Here is a 19,041-nt window from a genome sequence, read left to right on the forward strand (position 1 = left end):
TCCTTCTTTTAGTTTACAACTTCCTGTTATTTTGGCATTGGTTGAAGGAGTATCTTGTATACTCCAAGGTGGATCCTTCTATTTCTTTTGATATGAGATTGGCCTTTCTTTGTTCTCTTCAGACCTTCAATATTTTACTAATGCCCTGTTGACCAAACAAATTAATAATATTCAAAATGTCATTGTGTAAAACGTGACTACTTCAAATATTATGTGTAAAGTGAAATGATAGAATCCTTGTAGTGCAGAGGCTGCTTGCAGCCTCTCAATAGAATGCCACTCCTAATAGAGCAACTCCATTGTTTTCAATTTCCTCATCTTTCCTATAGCCCTAAATATTTAAATTATTCATCCAATGTCTTTTAAAAACATTATCGATTCTCTGTCCACCATCTTTCTAGTGAAAGTTCCAAATAATCTATACACAGGAACACAAGAAAATAGCAAAAACAGGCCACTGTGGCCCTCAAGTCTGTCTCAATCATTCCAGATGATCAAGGTTAATATATACTGATCTCAACTCCCCCTTGTGCTGTGGCAGCACTAATTTACCCAATTTACATACAATTAAAGAATACATTCATTCTTTTCTTTCAACACAAAATGGAGTTCTCTATCTTTATTCCCTTCAGACACAAGACTGCATTCTTCATCTCCCCAAACACCACCCAGCAAAACTCCTCTGACCTTTTCATTGGATCACTGCAACACGGGTGATCCTAATGATCTCGCTCTCCTCCTCTTGTGTTTGAAATCCACCCCACATATGCAGCCCTCTTGACTAAACCCATGTATCCGTGTTATTATTCCCGCGAGCTGTCTCAGGTACAGATATCAATGGCGACTGGCACCGTTCCCAATGCAGGTACGTACGTGAACAAGACTGTCCCCCAGCCTCTGACCCATGCAAAGAGGCGACTGAATGGAACTGTTCCACTCTAAGTGTCTGCAGGGCTGACAGTCTGGCCCGACCTCATACAATACTGCAAGGCAGGTGATGTATACTCCGACTGGCAGGGGTGGAACTGGCCCTGATGCAGAACATGGACTGTCGATATATGCCAGCTTCAACCTGTTGTTGGAAGCCATGTCAGCTTTCCCATTTCTGTTAATCATAAAAGTCTTCGTGTTACAGCAAAAGACCTCGAATGGATCATCATAAATGGGCTGAAGTGGTTTGCAAACAGCATCATGCCTAAGGAACACATGTATAGTATTGTAAATCATCCAGCTCATACACTTGTTGTGTAGGAATATGTTGGAGTAATCTCAAGTTTTTCCGAAGACGATCAACGTGTCTCACCGGATAATAGAATGTTGTCCCTGGACTCAGATTCACAAAATCACTGAGCAAGGTCAGCATAGTGTTATATACTGGATCTGCTGCTGAACAGCAGTAAACACGCCAAGGAGAATCACGGGCAAACATTCATCTCGATATACTACCACCTGCTGTGAATCTTTTGGTGATGGAAACCCTTAACGGATGATTGAATGCTCAAATACTCAATGGCCTTAGGATGGTAAACTGCAGTGTGAATATGGGTAGTACCCAGAAGATCAGTGAGAGCTTGGAACAATGCTGATTCGAATTGAGACCCTTGGTCTGTTGTAATAGTGCCTGGAACTCTGAAAGATGGAATCCAACAATCCATGAAAGTCTGAGCAATTGTCTCTGCAGAGATGTGAGTGACACAAATGGCCTCCTGCCAGCTGGTAGTCTGGTCTTCACACATGAGCAGATAATTATATCCCCGAGGTGGTGGAAGTAGGCATACCAAGTTCAGGTGCACATGTTGGAAATGGGAATCCAGAACCACAAAATTCGCCAGCTTGGATTTTGTGTGTCTGGAGATTTTAGTGTAGACACAGCAAGCAGGTCTTTGCCCATAATCCAACATCCCATTTAATGAGAGGCCAAGCAAAACATTCTCTAATTCATTTGATTGATACTCTTCTACCAGGATAAGATAGATAATGAAGAGACTCAAAAATCTCCTGCCTCATAGTCATGGGCACAAAAGGCCTAGGTCTTCCTGTGGAAAAATCACAGACTAATGTTTCAACTGATTCATCCAGGGTCACATTTTGTGGATGGAGACCAAAGTTGATCTGGCAAAACTGGATGAGATCAGGATCAGTGTGCTGTGCACGAGCCATGGTGGTGAAATTGATGAAAGTAGTTGTACGTAAGGCTTCAATGTTGCGCCTGGACAGGGCATCAGCCATGGTATTTGCTTTTCCTCAGATGTGCCTTATGTCTGATGAAAATTGGAAGGTAAAGTCCAAGTGCCAAATCTCTCTGGAAGAGTAGAGATGTATGGTTGTACTCGCAGTATGTGAAAGAGGCTGATGTCTGTGTAAATGGTGAAAGGACAGCCTCCCAAGAAAAAGCAGAAATGTTTCACTGCGAGATAGATCGCCAAGAGTTCTCAACCAAACATACTTTGTCTCAGGCAATGACAGCTTCGCTGAAAAAAAATGCCAGAGATTCTAATTGTCCACATATTTATTGTTCTAACACTGCTCCCACAGCATTGACAGATGCAAGACATTGGGGTTTTACATAGAAATATAGAAAATAGGTGTAGGAGTAGGCCATTTGGCCCTTCAATCCTACACCCCCATTCATTTTGATCATGGCTGATCATCTATTCAGTACCCAGTACCTGCCATCTCCCCATACTCCCTGATCCCCTTAGCCACAAGGGCCAAATCTAACTCCCTCTTAAATATAGATAAGGAACTAGCTTCAACCACTTCCTGTGGCAAAGAATTCAACAGATTCACCACTCTGTGAGAGAAAAATATTTTTCTCATCTCAATCCTAAAAGATTTCCACCTTATCATTAAACTGTGACCTCTGGTTCTGGTCTTCCCCAATGTCAGAAACAACCTTCCAGCATCTAGCCTAATCCCTTAAGAATTTTATGTTTCTATAAGATTCCCCCCTCAGTCTTCTAAATTCCAGTGAGTATAAATCTCATCGATCTAGGCTTCATATGCAAATCCTGCCATCCCTTGTATCAATCTAGTGAACCTTCTTTGCACTCCCTCTTTTTTTGGCAAGGATGTCTTTCCTCGATAAGAAGACCAAAACTTGACAAAATACTCCAGGTGTGGTCTCACCAAGGCCCTGTACAAATGCAGTAGAACCTCTCTGCTCCTATACTCAAATCCTCTTGCTATGAATGCCAATGTACTATTCGCTTTCTTCACTGCCTGCTATACCTGCATGCCCACTTTCAATGACTGGTGCACAGTGACACCCAGGTCTCGTTGCATCTCTCCTTTTCCTAATCGGACACCATTTAGGTAATAATCTTCTCTCCTGTTCTTGCCTCCAAAGTGGATAACCTCACATTTATCCACATTATGTTGCATCTGCCATGCATTAGCCCACTCATCTACTTGTCCAAGTTACCCTGTATCCTCTTAGCATTCTCAGCATAGCTAACCCAGCCTCAAGTCATCTGTAAACTTGGAGATGCTGCTTTCTATTCCCTCATTTAAGTCATTGACGTATATTATAAATAACTGGAGTCCTAGCACTGAGCCTTGTGGTACCCCATTCTGAAAAGAACCCGTTTATTCCTACTCTTTGCTTCCTGTCTGTCAACCCTAATTCTCTATCCACTCCTAAACCGTGTGCTTTAAGTTTGTACACTAATCTCCTGTGCGGAACCTCATCAAAAACCTTCTGAAAGTCCAGATAGAACACATCCATTGGTTCTCCTTTATCTATGATTCGTCAGACATGATTTTCCCTTCATAAAACCATGCTGACTCTATCCGACTACTTTACAAATGTGCTGCAATCGCATCTTTAATAACTGACTCTAGCATTTTCCCCACTACCGACGTCAGGCTAACTGGTCTATAGTTTCCTGTTTTCTCTGTCCCTCCCTTCTTAAAAAGTGGGGTTATGTTAGCCACCCTCTAATTCTCAGGAATTAATCCAGAATCTAAAGAGTTTTGAAAAATTATCACTAATGCATCCACTATTTCTTGGGCTACTTTTTAAAGCACTCTTGGATGCAGACTATCCAGCCCTGGGGATTTATCTGCCTTTAATCTCTTCAATTTACCCAACACAACCTCATGACTTATTTCCTTCAGTCCTTCCATCACATTAGATCCTAGTGCCCTACTATTTCCTGAAGATTATTTAGGTTTTCCTTAGTGAAGCCATAACTAAAGTAGTTATTCAGTTGGTTTGCCATGTCCTTGTTGACCATGATCAATTCACCTGTTTCTGACTGTAATGGACTCACATTTGTCTTAACTAATCTCTTTCTCTTTACATATCTATAAAACCTTTTACAGTCATTTTTTATGTTCCCTGCCATCTTACTCTCATAAATCCCTTTTACCATTCCTAATTAATCCTTTTGTCATCCTCTGTTGAACTTTGAATTTCTCATAGTCCTCAGGAATACTGTTTTAGGCTAATTTATATGCTGCTTCTTTGGATTTGATACTCTCCCTGATTTCCCTAGTTAGCCACGGATGCACTCACTACCTTCCTTGATTTATTCTTTTTATAAACTGGATTTGTAATTGTAAATACAATTGTTGTATTTCATCCAAGCTATCTTTAAATGATTGCCATTGCATTTCCACCATTAGTCCTTCAAGTATCTTTTGCCAATCTATCTTCGCCAATTCATATCTCAGATCATCAAAGTTAACCTTCTTTAAGTTCAGAACCTTTGTATCTGAATTAACTCTGTCACTTTCCATCTTAATGAAGAATTCCACCATATTATGGTCATTCTTACCCAAGGGGCTTCACACAACAAGATATTTAACTAACCCTTCTTCATTACTCAATACCCAGTGTAGAATGGCCTGTTACCTCATTGGTTCCTTGACATGTTGGTTTAGAAAACAATCTCGCATGCATTTTAAGAAATCCTCTTCCTCATTACCCTTACCAATTTGGTTCACCCAATCTACATGTAGATTAATGTCACCCATTATAACTGCTGTACCTTTTTTGCACACATTTCCAATTTCCGGTTTAATGCCATCCCTAACCTCACTGCTACTGTCAGGTGGCCTCTACATAATTCCCACAAACGTCTTCTGCCCCTTAGTGTTTCGCAGCTCCACCCATATCGATTCGACATCCTCCAAGCTAATATCCTTTCTATTGTGTTTACCTCCTCTCTAACCAACAATGCTACCCCACCTCCTTTTCCTTTCAGTCTATCCCTCCTGAATATCGAATATCCCTGGATGTTGAGCTTCCAGCCTCGGTCCCCCTGAGACCATGTCCCTGTGATCCCAACTATATCATATTCACTCAATTCACCCACCTTATTACAAATGCTCCTTGCATTGAGACACAAAGTACATTCTTATCCCTTATACCATTACGTTGAAAAGTGGCCTTTTTGATTTTTGCTCCGGTTTACCTGCCTGCCACTTTTGCTTTTCACCTTGCCACCTTTTGCTTCTTTCCTCATATTACACCCTTCTGTCTCTCTGCACTTGCTCCCATCCACCTGTCACATTAGTTTAAACCTTCCCCCACAGTGCTAGCATACAAACTCCCTAGAACATTGGTCCCGGCCCTGCTCAGATGCAGACTGTCCTGTTTATACTGGTCCCTTCAGCCCCGGAACTGATTCCAAAGTCCCAAGAATATGAAACCTTCCCTCCTACACCACTGCTGAAGCCACAAATTAATTCTAGCTATCCTGCTATTTCTACTCTGGCTTGTGGTACTGGTAATAATACAGAGATTATTACCCTTGAGGTCCTACTCCTTAATTTATTTCCTAGCTCCCGAAATTCATCTTGCAGGACCTCATCCCGTTTTTATTTCCCCTATATCGTTAGTACCAATATAGGTCATGTTAGCTGGCTGTTCACCCTTCCCTTTCAGAATGTCCTGCAGCCACTCCGAGACATTCTTGACCCTTGCACCTGGGAGGCAACGCACCATCCGAGAGTCCCGTTTGCGGCCACAGAAACTCCTGGGGATTCCACTTACAATGGAATCCCCTATGATTATTGCCCTACCATTCTTTTTCCTGCTCTCTTGCACAGCAGAGCCACTCATGGTGCCGTGATGCCGGCTACTGCTGCCTTCTCCTGATGGCCGCAGGAGACTCCTCCACTTCCTTCCTGTTACTTCTCTTACTGTTGGTCACCCAGTCCCTATCTTTCTCTAGCCTCTGATATCATGGTGTGACCAATTCACTAAAAGTGCTAACCACCACCATTTCAGCATCCCAGATGCAAGTCCATGTGCAACTCCAGTGCCGTCATGTGGTCCATGTGGAGCTGCAGCTGGGCAGATCTCCTGCACACATAGTCCGCAGGGGGACGCTGACAGTTATGATGTACAAGCTGTGGTGAATGTCTGCCAAGCTGCATGTCTCCCCTCTGGTGAGCCTTGCTGTACTAACATTGGCTGTGCATTATCTCTACTGTTAAGGACACCCCCCCCTTGGATATAACTGTATATGCATCTATTGTCTTTCATTATTGTACCATGAGTTTCTGCTAATAAAAGCCATGATTATTGTTTGACCACATTATCTTTGTCCACTTCATCAAATGGCACCTCAATTTTATTAGCAGAAATGGATGCTGCACTTAAGCCAGAGCAGCTGACAATCGACCAGTTTGCCCCGAGGGCCAGAGAAATTTTCAACCACTGGATTGCTTGTTTCAATTACTATATGGTTCAAAACAATGTGGTCGATGAGGTGATACAGTGGGGCCACCTGAACTCTCTGCTGGGTGAGGTCCCTTTCACTGTAATGCAAGGAGCTACCACTCTGCTATAGCCCAGGAACGTCTGACTGCTTACTATGCAGTGTCACGGAATGTGGTGCTTGCTCAACACCAGTTGCTGACTAGACTCCAGAAACCCGGGGAAAGTGATGCTGCCTATGCACTGGCTCTCGACTCGCTGGCAAATGAATGTGATGTCAGGGCAGTCAATGTGCAACAACACCGCAATGCCTTGAAGCTGGATGATCCGACAGGCTGCTGGAGACAGAACCCTTAACCTACGACTGGGCAGTCACTCTAGCCAAAACACTGAGAAGTGTCATGTGGTCCAGTGAAATGCTAGAAACCGAAAAGGAAACATCCAGGAGTGCTGGAACCCAGAAGGAAAGAAAAGGGCGAACCCCTGAAAAATGCACTTCTGTGATAAGAGCTGGCACTCCAGACAGAAGTGGCTGGCTCGATTTGCTACCTACAGCTATTGTGGGAATCTCGGCCACTTCACTAAAACATGTAAGGCGAAAAGTACTCCCACTGATGAGAAGAAGAAGAGAAGCACCAATAAAATGCATCCTGGAGCTGCAGGAATGGAAGACATCTGTGAAAAGGGGGAATCTTCAGATGAGCAGGCTGAATCAACTTCAAGTGATGGTGAGGTGAGATCCCCTGTGATAGCTCAATTGACTGTAAAGCTTGGGGGATGTTATGGACTGAAACGGTTGACAATGAATGGGGAGGTGAATGGTGAGACTCTTGATTGCCTAATAGACTCGGGAAGTAATGACAGCTATATCCACAAGAAAGTTGCCAGAGCCTTAAATTTGCGGAGATGTCCAGCAAACCGAAAGATATCGATGGCTTGCAGTGAACTTACAAAAACTGTATGGGTTAAGTGTAAGTCGACAGCATCGAGTCCACGCTGCTGAAGATCCAGCTGCGCTGGATGGGTCACGTCTCCAGAATGGAGGACCATCGCCTTCCCAAGATCGTATTATATGGCGAGCTCTCCACTGGCCACCGTGACAGAGGTGCACCAAAGAAAAGGTACAAGGACTGCCTAAAGAAATCTCTTGGTGCCTGCCACATTGACCACCGCCAGTGGGCTGATAACGCCTCAAACCGTGCATCTTGGCGCCTCACAGTTTGGCGGGCAGCAGCCTCCTTTGAAGAAGACCGCAGAGCCCACCTCACTGACAAAAGGCAAAGGAGGAAAAACCCAACACCCAACCCCAACCAACCAATTTTCCCTTGCAACCGCTGCAATCGTGTCTGCCTGTCCCGCATCGGACTGGTCAGCCACAAACGAGCCTGCAGCTGACGTGGACTTTTTACCCCCTCCATAAATCTTCGTCCGCGAAGCCAAGCCAAAGTAAGTAACTTTAAATTTGCAGGGACATTGCCTTGCTGATGTTTGGCTCTTTATTATGCTGGAGCTCTGCGCCCCCGTGTTACTGGGGTTAGATATTTAATCTCAGATGAACAGTGTAGTGTTAAATTTCGGTGGGCCACTACCCACACTTACCATCCCCCGCGCTAGTTACTGCAGTCTGACAACATTAAAGATCAAAGCTTCCCTTTTCAGTGATTTATCCCCTGAGTGTCAGCCGATTGCCACTAAGAGCTGTTCTTACAGCAAAGAGGATCATGAGTTTATCAAAGCGGAGGCCCAGAGACTGCGTAAAGAGGAAATAATTGAACCTAGTAAGAGTCCGTGGCGGGCCCACGTAGTAGTTTTGAAAAATTACACTATGAGATGACTGGCTATTGACTACAGCCAATCAACCATTACACTAACCTGGATGCCTACCCCCTGCCACGCATCAATGAAATGATTAATCAGATAGCGCAATACAAAGTGTACTCCACTGTCGACCTCAAAGCAGCTTATCACCAAATCCCCATTAAGAAAAGGGAATGGCCCTATACGGCTTTTGAGGCTGATGGGGGGGGGGGGGTGTCATACCAATTTAAGAGGGTACCTTTTGGGGTCACTAATGGTGTGTTTGTGTTTCAGAGGGAAATGGATAAGATTGTTGGGACATATGAGTTACAGGGTTCATTTCCCTATAACGTCACTATCTGTGGGAAAACACAGGCTGAGCACGACAACAACTTAAATAAATTTTTAGCAACAGCGAAAGAACTGAACCTTACATTTAACGAGGACAAATGTGTGTTCAACACATTGCCTACTTCATCAACTGGCACTTCACAAGTGTCGTGGCATTCACAAACATAGTCTCACACAGTTGAAAGCATGCACAGCATCATCCCCCAAAGTCGATGGTCTTTTGGAAATGACTTTTCGGATCCTTTTACAGGTACACAATCCTTTATCTGGAACCCTTGGGGGACAGTGTGTTCCGAATTTCGGATTTTTCCGGATTTCGCAAAGCCCACCTGAATTCTGCTGCTGTATCTACCCAGGCCACCCGTAGTCTCTCTCAGCCGCCTCCCCGACCGCTGGTCCCTCGGTTGTCTTCCCTGGCCGCCCTCCCCAGCCACCTCCCCCGACCGCCGGTCCCTCGGCCAACCGGCAGTCTCCCCCGGCATCCCGTAGTCTCCCTCGGCCGCCGGTCCCCACTTGCCAGATTTTGGAGCTTTCCGGATTTTAGATGTCCGGATAAAGGATAGTGTACCTGTAGTTGTTGCAATAGAGGTAATAAAGATGCTGTGGCATTCGGCTGGAAGCGACAGTAGAAATTAATCATGCCTAAAAAAACATTCCAACTGGCCATTCGTAATGGGTGTAGGAAATTCTCAAATATCTTGCACTTTTGATTCATTAGGGCAAAGTACCATGTACCTTAACTCTCTATTCCAGAAAAATAAGATCAACAGCACCAAAAATGCATTCACTGGGATTGATCACTGTGCCAAATTCATCACGCTTCTGAAACAATGAGATAAGATGGCAATTGTGCTCTTCTTCATCCACATGTGACCAGAATCTCATTGATGTAGACAAACACAAACTGGAGGCCAGTGAGTACATGATCCATACACCGCTGGAATGTCTGAGCTGCATTCCGTAGACCGAATGGCATTCGCATAAACGCAAACATGCCGAAAGGGGTAATTCCTGCCGTCTTGATAACATCAGAAGACTCCACCAGAATCTGATAATAAGCATGTACTAGATCTATTTATGCAAATACACCTTTGCCGTGGAGACTTGCTGAAAAGTCTTGTAAATTGGGAATGTTGTATCGGTCAGGCACAGTGGAATTGCTCTGGCAGGATAATCACCACAAGGCCACCAATCCCAAGGAAATTTTTTGGAACAATATGCAATGGTGACACCCAGCAGCTGTCAGATCTGTGGACTATACCCAGCTCCTGCATGTGGTCAAATTCCATTTTTGTGATTTTTAAGTTGGTCTGGGCATAATGCACAAACCCGTGCTATAACCAGAGGACCCTGAGACTCTGGGGTGGTTACTGCATGTTTAATGTCATGTTATATGGCGAGCTCTCCACTGGCCACCGTGACAGAGGTGCACCAAAGAAAAGGTACAAGGACTGCCTAAAGAAATCTCTTGGTGCCTGCCACATTGACCATCGCCAGTGGGCTGATATCGCCTCAAACCGTGCATCTTGGCGCCTCACAGTTCGGCGGGCAGCAACCTCCTTTGAAGAAGACCGCAGAGCCCACCTCACTGACAAAAGGCAAAGGAGGAAAAACCCAACACCCAACCCTTGCAACCGCTGCAACCGTGTCTGCCTGTCCTGCATCGGACTTGTCAGCCACAAACTAGCCTGCAGCTGACGTGGACATTTACCCCCTCCATAAATCTTCGTCCGCGAAGCCAAGCCAAAGAAAAGAATGTCTGTTATAGTAATAAGATGGGGTCACTAGGCAAGGGAAACATTTGAGTAAGGCTTGGAAAGGCAGGAGTCAAGTTGAAGGGTCATCAGGCAGGTGCCGACATTGGAGGGACGACAAATGCAGTTCACTTGCATACAAGAGCTGCGTTCCCTGACACAGTGATTTTTTTTTTCATATCCACCAAAGAAAAATATGATGAGAAATCTGCTCCCAAATTGGAATTTGCCATATTTGCAAAAGTGAAAACCCACCAGAAAGGTTTTTTGAGTCTGAATTCCAGTGTGAGTGACCTCTGGCCATATGTTTGAATATGAGAATCATTCACAGCTGAAAGAACGCATGATGTATTGGTGTGTCTGCTTTCCTTGGGTTGGAGGGACCACAGAAATCCCTGCCGCAGAATCAATAAGAAATTGAACACCTGAGAGACAGTCTTTGAGGAAGAGTCGGCGGCCGATGTGCCCATGGGAAGCAGTTGCCTCCACTGCCAGGCCTGGCTGTTTCCTGGCTGCCATTTTGCAAGGTGGCTGACCGGACCAAATGCAGCACCAAATTACCGGTGCTTCCAACAAATGTGGCAGCCGTTGCCTCTACCACATTCTCGACCATCACAATTCCATTTTAATCTAGAAGGTGCTGTGAACTCACAGGGTTACCAGTGGTAGCGGCACTGAGAAAGGTTACACACAATTAAAGAATACAATCACTTGTTTCTTTCAGCACAAAATGGAGTTGACCCTCTTTATTCTCTTCATTCACAACACTGCAGTCTTCATCTCCCCAAAGACCTCTGATTTTTCATTGGCTCACTGCCACTTTGGTGGTGCTGATGCTCCCTATTCTCCTCCTGCGTCTAAGACCCATCCTTCATGTGCAGCCTGCTTAACTAACCCATGCACGCTATTACTCCCGCAAGTCGGCTCGGCTACATCATCAGTGCTGACTGGTACCGCTCCCAACGCAGGTAAGTAGGTGACCATGACAATACCAGTTCCCAATAAGTGTTAATTTCTTAATCTTTCAAATATCTATCTCTCTCTACCTCAAGTATAGTAAATGATCTTCCCTCCACCTCCTTGCTCTCCATCTCCCTTGGGCATATTCTAAGAGAATTGCTGCCCTCTGGGAGAAGAAATTTCTGTGCATCTCAGTTTTAAATACTGGCCTTTTTGTTTTGTAGAGATGTCTACTTGCTTGTGACTCTCCTACATGAAAAAAACATCTCATCATCTACCCTGTCAAGCTTTCGGACGATGTATGCTTGTAAAAGGTCACCCCTCATTCTTCTAAACTCCAAGGATACAATATTTTCTTTACTGATAGAACAACCCTACCATGACCCAACCACCACTCCCCCCCACCCCCAGGAATTAGACTGAAGAGTATCCTTTAGACTGCCTCCAATGGTACTACATACATTGGAAATTGTGTTCTTTATTCCAGGTATGACCTAATGAACATTTTGTAGAACTGCAACAAAACTTCCCCATTGCTATGCTCCAAGCCCTTTGGGATTTTGGCAGATATGCTGTTGGCTGCCTTAACTTGTTGAACTGACCTGATAATTTTTAATGATACAAACACTGGAGCACCCAGGTCCCTCTGAAATTCACTTACTTACAGCATCTCCATTTTTTGTTTCCACTTGTACTTCAGCCACTTGTGTAGCTGGTCTTTGAGCCATACACTAATGGGAAAATGTGTCTCTTTTTTCTATTAAAATTGTCACAACCTTTTGCATTTATATTAAATTACCAATATTTGCTTCAAGAACACCTCCCTCTTGTCTAATTTTATAGCTAATACTTCTCATTCTGGAGTCATTCCAATAAATCTACCAGCATCCTACATTTTTGAGTGATTTTAACATCATTGATGATAAGCAAACCCGATTTTCATTCCCAGGGATGGAAAAAGGTCAAACCTGCATAATTATCTCTAATATTTGAGTGAGAATCAGCAAGAGATATTCTGGTTTACAGATATCTCCTGGATTATTGGCATATGTAGCAATTGGCATATGTAGCTATTGCCATATGTAGCAATTGCATATGTAGCAATTGGCATATGTAGCAATTGCATGCTGAACTTGCCAGAATTACAAGTTTTTCTTTGATCATAACTCCATTTAATTCATTACTACACTTGTGTTTCATTCAGCAATTGTTATTGTGGATTAATATAATAAAGCATGGTGTTTGGTTGAACTAATTTTAAAAATTGATTCAAGTAACTCCAATCACCTTTACTAAAAGGCTTACAGCATTTCAAGAAAGTAATTTCCACCACCTTCTTGAACACAAGTGGTAATAAATTAATAAATGCTGGTTGTGCCAGCAATGGTTGTATCCAGAATAAGGTGGAGAATGGACCTGAAAGGAATATGCCAAGGTAGGACACTAGTGGAGCTAAAATGAAAGAGGTAGCATTTGGCATCAGCCATCCTGAAAGGATTAAGAGTAAGCAGGCCGTGCAGGGTGAAGACTCACGGACCTGGAAGGAAGACACCAGTGTGGTGCACAAACAGACCAGAAAAAGAGCCAGGCTTAAAAGGATAGAGGTTAAAAGGACTGCAGGATAAAGACACTGTGAATCTAAAAGGAAGAAGTAAGTGTAGTGCATGTGGACCTAAAAGGAAGGGTATCATGATATCCCTGTAGATCTGAAATGGTTAAGGTTAAATGGGCCATGAAGGATGAAAGCCTCACACACCTGTACAGAATATGCCAGTGTTATGCACAAGCAGACTGGAAAGGGTGAAACCAAGCAGACTGAAAGAAGAGAGAAACCAAGGTGATGTATAAGCAGTGTTACGAGCCCAGTGGACCCCAAAACCCAGCAGCAATAGATATTCACCACGACAAATGGTTACTTAAACAAAAGTTGCTCTTAATTATCTTTAAACATGAAAACAGAATCACACTTTAACTTATCACTATTAACTGAACTAACCTAACAACCCCCTTCTAATTCTAAGTGCACATGTATGTAATGTGTGTGTAAGTTCAGAAAACTTCCTAGATTCACAGTCCAATTTTCCTTCTCACTCCTCCGGTATCAGGTAATTCTTATACTGTGCACAGAATTTAACATTTATGAAGTTCACCAGGCTTTGGTGCTTGAAAGGTAAATGGTTACCGCTCAGGAAGGTTTTTGTCAGTTTTCAGAGAGAGATTTGTTCGCTGGACTCCACAACTGATTCCTTTTAATCAGCCACTTCAGTGTCTTGCCAAAGAAACTTGCCCCATCAGGGTTTTCCAGATGATAACCTCTTCCTTTTAGGTCACCACGGTGTTCATTTTTGTTTTTCTTATTTCAAGTGAAACATTAGGCAGCCAGTCCTCTCCTTTTGCATGAACCACAAGGGCTTTGACCAGGCTGAGCCTGTCTTCCAAATTGGGTTTTCCACAAGCTTGCCAGCTTGTTCTGTTCCAGTCCCAGCTGCTGCCGCCGACTGTCAAACTGTGTAACTGATCTCTCTCTCTATCTCTCTCTCTCTCACTCTCTGAGAAAAAAGCCTGTTTCTCTCTCTCTCTCTCTTTCTTCCTCTCTCTCTCTCTCTCTCTCTCTCTCTCTCTCTCTCTCTCTCTCTCTCTCTCTCTCTCTGCTTGTAAAACCACATGGGCCTCTTTGAACAGCAAGTTCCACCAAGACTGCCGGCAGCTCCGATAGTTCTTTCATCTGTTGTCATTTTGTAAGCAATAATCCATTAGTGATGCCTCTTGGGCATTCTCCAAAGTTTTTGCAAAGGCTCTTGGCATTGGCCTGTCTAGCATGAGCAGAGCTCCAGTATTAAATAATATCCATTTTAAAGTGTTTGTATGTGACCTACACTTTAAAAAAAAAACCTGCCTCAATTTATCTCCCAAAAACATATCTATATAGAATGCAAACACAACAAAATCTGTCACATCAGACCTGAAAGAAAGAGAACAGTATTGAACACAAGTGGACTTGAAAGGGTGAAAAGGGTGGTGCTCACATTCCTGAATGGAAGAGATGGGATCAAAGGGGAGAGGTTTATTTTTGGCCATGGAATAATAGTTTTAATATTGAATGTGGCATTATCTGGAAAGTTAAGGTGGGCATGACAGAGATAATGCAATAATCAAGAAAGACTAACCAACAGTGCCCTCCTTAATATTTGGGAAAAAGACACTTACTTCCTTTATTTGCCTCTGTGCACCGCAGTTTTAAATTTGTAATCAAATAATTAAAATGTGATTCAAGTGCACATTCCAGATTTTATTCAAAGTTATTTGTTTACATTTTGGTTTGACCGTGGAGAAATTACAGCACTCTTAATATATATATAGTTCCCCCATTTCAGGGCACCATAATGTTTGTGGCATTTGGTTTCACAAGTGTTTGTGATTACGTGGGTATGTTTAATTGTTTCATTGGTTCGAGAACTAGGCTTGCTTCTAAGCTTTTGATCACTTTTGGAGTCTGTAGTTGCCATTTTTCAACATGAGGACCAGTATTGTGCCAATGTGCGTGATCTGGGATTCGCTGGTTGTATGTTGCGCTGATGCCTGGTCCAGCCTTCCGCTTTGCCCCCAGCTGCTCACATATAACCCTGGTTTCCTGCTGAGCCAGAACCCTTCTGAAGACGACTGTGAAACTCTACCCATAGTCATAAGCTAATAAAAGCACTTGTTCCCCCTCCAGTCGTGAGAGCTTTTATTCACATGACAATTTTATTAACTTATTCCCTAAATGATGGAAGCGCTACTCAAGCCAGGTATCCTGCTGGTAAATCCTCTGTTCCCCATCCCTGAAGTTGAAACACCTTCCAGACTTACGCTGGCAGGAAGTCCTCTCTATGGTGCTCCATTCCAACCGATCACGACTAAGTACCGCAACCAACGATACTCATCACGAGCTCCTATTCACTTTCGAAAGAAGGTCGGTATCTGGAACTACACTCCCAACCTAGCTCACCACTCTTGGTCCAGTCCTTCTCAGGTAGTACATGAGGAGAAGCAAGACTATCCTGACCCCCTGGTGGAAAGGGTGAAATTGCTCCACGCCAATTCCACGTACACCTATATGGAGTACCGGGTTGGCAGGGAGGACACCGTCTCCATTGGGGACCTGGCACCTGCCGGAACAGAGGGTCTGTTACCTCAGGTTCCCTGCAAGCCATAGAGCTCATTTTCGCCACCCCCAGTCAGGGCCTCGAGGATCCAGTTCAGGAGGAAAGTGCACACCCCTCCATTGTTGAACTGGAGACCCAGCCCTCCTCTCCTCCCTCACAAAGGGACCAGAAGACCCAAAGAGTCCAAGGCACCCCAGTGCTAAAATGCTTCACCCGGATCTCCAGACCCTCCCAGACCATTTAAATCTGTAAATTTGTAAATAACTGTATATTTTTCAACCTTTTTCTGAACTTATGTTCTCTGTCTTCATTCACAGATCCTAAATTCTACAGGAAGGGGTGAATGCTGTGAACTGGGATTCACTGGTAGTGTGTTGTGCTGATGGTTGGCTCCGCCTCCATCTGCTCACTTATCACCTTGGTTTCCCGCCTAAACTCCATACCCTTCAAAAGACTACTGTAAAACTCTACCCATAGTTATAAGCTAATAAAAGCATTTGTTCTCCCTCCAGTCATGGGAGCTTTTATTCACGCTACACAATGAAAGTCAAAGAAGCCATTATGAGGCTGAGAAAAACAAAAATTAACATTGCCCAAACTTTTGGATTACCAAAATCAACAGTTTGGAATATCATTAAGAAGAGAGAGCTTACTGGTGAGCTCAGTAATCACAAAGGGTCTGGTAGTCAAGGAAGACCTCCTTTGCTGATGACATAAGAATCTTCATCATAATAAAGAGAAATCCCAAGACCCCTGTCCGATAGATCTAAAAGACATTGAAAATTAAGAGTCTGACTTTGTGCTCCACTGCTGTGCACCATGGTGAATCTACCATCTTATCAATATCTGAAGAATTCCTCTGAATACCTCTCAATAAATATTGAGCCGTTGTTTGCACAAGTATCTCTGCATCTCCCAAAAGTCCTTGTGTTCGCGTCAGAGCATTGCCAGCAATGGCCCTGAAAAATCTCTAGTTGTAGTTTTTGTGTTCTGCAACAAATTATTTGTAACTTCCCAGTTAATCTGCATCCAAGAAAGCATCACACCTTAATTAGTAATGTAAATAAAATTGCTGAAATCAAGTGTGACGGATATTTTATATTGTATATAGATATCTTCTTGAAGGAGAATGATTGTGGGAGTAATGTAGGTCACATAACTAGATCTCATTTAAAATGCAAGAGCTTTTGCTGAAAGTGAGTCATGCAGGCACCGAGAGCCTTTGCAAAGATAATAAAGCAAAGAGACTGCTTTGCTAAAGAATTTTAAGAGCAGATGTAAATGGATTATTGTTTTGTGATTAATAGATGAACAGGCTCATAAGATTGGGTCCGGTGCTGCAATCTGTCTGGTTGCAGTTTACTGTTCTAAGAAGGTCATGTGGTTTTGTCAGCAAAGGAGAACAAAGACAAAACAGGTTTCTCTCTTGAGAGACAGACAGAGATGAACTGACTTCTGCAGTGGCTCGTGGAAACTTTTTTAAAGCCCGATTTTGAAGATGGGTTGTGAGTTCAGCCTGTTGTGAACTCACAAAGACCCTTGTGGTCTTTTCAAGAGAAAATGGTTGGCCAAAGTGTTTCACCTGGAATAAGGGAAACAAGAGGAACTTGGTGGTGACCTGCAAGAAGAGGTTATCACCTGGAAAACCCTGATGGGGAAAGTTTCTTCAGCAAGACACTAAGGTAGCTGATGGAAGTAAATCAATTTGTATGTGTGTCTAACGAGTAATGAATCTCTCTTTGAAGCCAACAAGACCTTCCTGAGCAGTAACTAATTACCTTTAAGCACCAGAGCTAATGAAGATTCATAAATGTTAAATTCTGTGCAAAGCATAAGAATTTCCTGATACCGGTGAACATGGAGGAGTGAGAAATGAGATTGGAATGTGAATCAAATAACTTTTCTGAACTTGTACACATTACATACACATGCGCTTAGAATTAGAAGGGGGTTAAGTTAGGGTAAGTTAATAATAATAAGTTAAAGTTAGATTCTGTTTTTATGTTGAAAGAAAATTAAAAACAACTTTTGTTTAAGTAATCATTTGTCTTGGTGAACTTCTATTGCTGCTGGGTTTTGGGTTAGGGTTAGGGCCCGCAACACAAGAAATTCCCTTGTTAAGGAAATGAAGGCAAAAGCATAAAACAATTTTTTCCCAAATGAAAACTTCTGGCTGAAAGGAATTGAATTTCATCTTTAATGTATAGTACATTAGCATGTACGTATGAAACTCAACTCCTGAAATTTGAATCCTATTGAAGATTGGAACTAAATTTTAGACGTAAGCTTATTCACATGCAGTCCAAAACTCCCTTCTAGTGTTTGTGATCCATCCCAAAGTTATTTGACTGACTCATTGTGGCAAGAAAGTGTTGGTATTCCCACCATTCGTTTTTACACAAGAACTTAAGGACAAAAGATATAATCGTAGGTCATTCAGTACCTGCTCCATCATTCAAATGGATCACACCTTGTAATCATTTTCCTGCACTAACTCCATGCCCCTCAATGATCAATCAATCTCAGTCCTGAATATACTCAATGGATTAAAATAAAACCTTAGATTTACTGTTTCCTGAGAGAAGAAGCTTCTTTTAATCTCAATCCTAAATGGCAAACCTCTTATTTTTAAAATGATCTTGATATGCAGCTGTCAAGCTCCTCTGTAAGAAATGCATATGCTTCAGTTAGATAATCTTAAATTTTTATAAGAATGGGAGTGTTGGCTCAGTCTGCCATACTTTCCTCTGAGAACAATCTTTCTTTCCAGGAATCACTGTGAATGGCTGGGGCCCAATGATCCATTCCTGTGGCATCCCACCAGCTAAAGTCTACCAACCAAAAATGACTAATTAATGTCTTCTCTATTTTCTATCCTTATTCCCTGCCAGTATATTATCCGCAATCTAGTGCATTCTCATTTTGTTTAATGGTTCTTTAAATGTTTGTAAAACTACCCATATTTAAATAACACTTTTTTATGCTGAATAGTAATCTTGTTTCCTTCCATTTAATGTAAAGCTACAGAACCTGTGTTCATGAGAATTAAAGTTGTCAGCATACTGTGTCAGTTTTTTGCTGTTTTTCTAAATTTATCTGTCTTGAACCTGAGCAAGTTCAATGTCATGAATTTTTTTTCTTTAATAACTGCTCAATTCACGTTTTGATCCAAATATATTCAAATAAAATTGAGGATGCTAATTTGTTATAGTGGACTCTTGGGTTCATTTTATGCTGGTTGGTAAGAATTTACATGCTTTTTTTTTGATTGCGAGATCCTTGGTACTATTGAGAATTTATTTTAAATATAAATTGCACTCTGCTAATTCTGTAACGATGGGATATCTGCAAGAGACTTAGTTTA

At 42.7% G+C, this 19,041-nt stretch overlaps 1 protein-coding gene across 1 annotated transcript in view; it reads left to right on the forward strand.

The window, feature by feature from the left end:
- LOC138738688 (exopolyphosphatase PRUNE1-like) overlaps positions 1 to 16,188 on the forward strand; it is a 202,997-nt gene extending 186,809 nt beyond the window's left edge. The window contains exon 7 of the mRNA XM_069889426.1: positions 15,995 to 16,188. Coding sequence (XP_069745527.1) covers positions 15,995 to 16,060 — 66 coding nt within the window. The 3' untranslated portion in view covers positions 16,061 to 16,188. The remainder of the gene's footprint in view (positions 1 to 15,994) is intronic.
- Positions 16,189 to 19,041: the final 2,853 nt, after the last annotated feature.

This window comes from Narcine bancroftii, chromosome 1 (genome assembly GCF_036971445.1).
Source record: "Narcine bancroftii isolate sNarBan1 chromosome 1, sNarBan1.hap1, whole genome shotgun sequence".
Lineage (NCBI taxonomy): Eukaryota > Metazoa > Chordata > Chondrichthyes > Torpediniformes > Narcinidae > Narcine > Narcine bancroftii.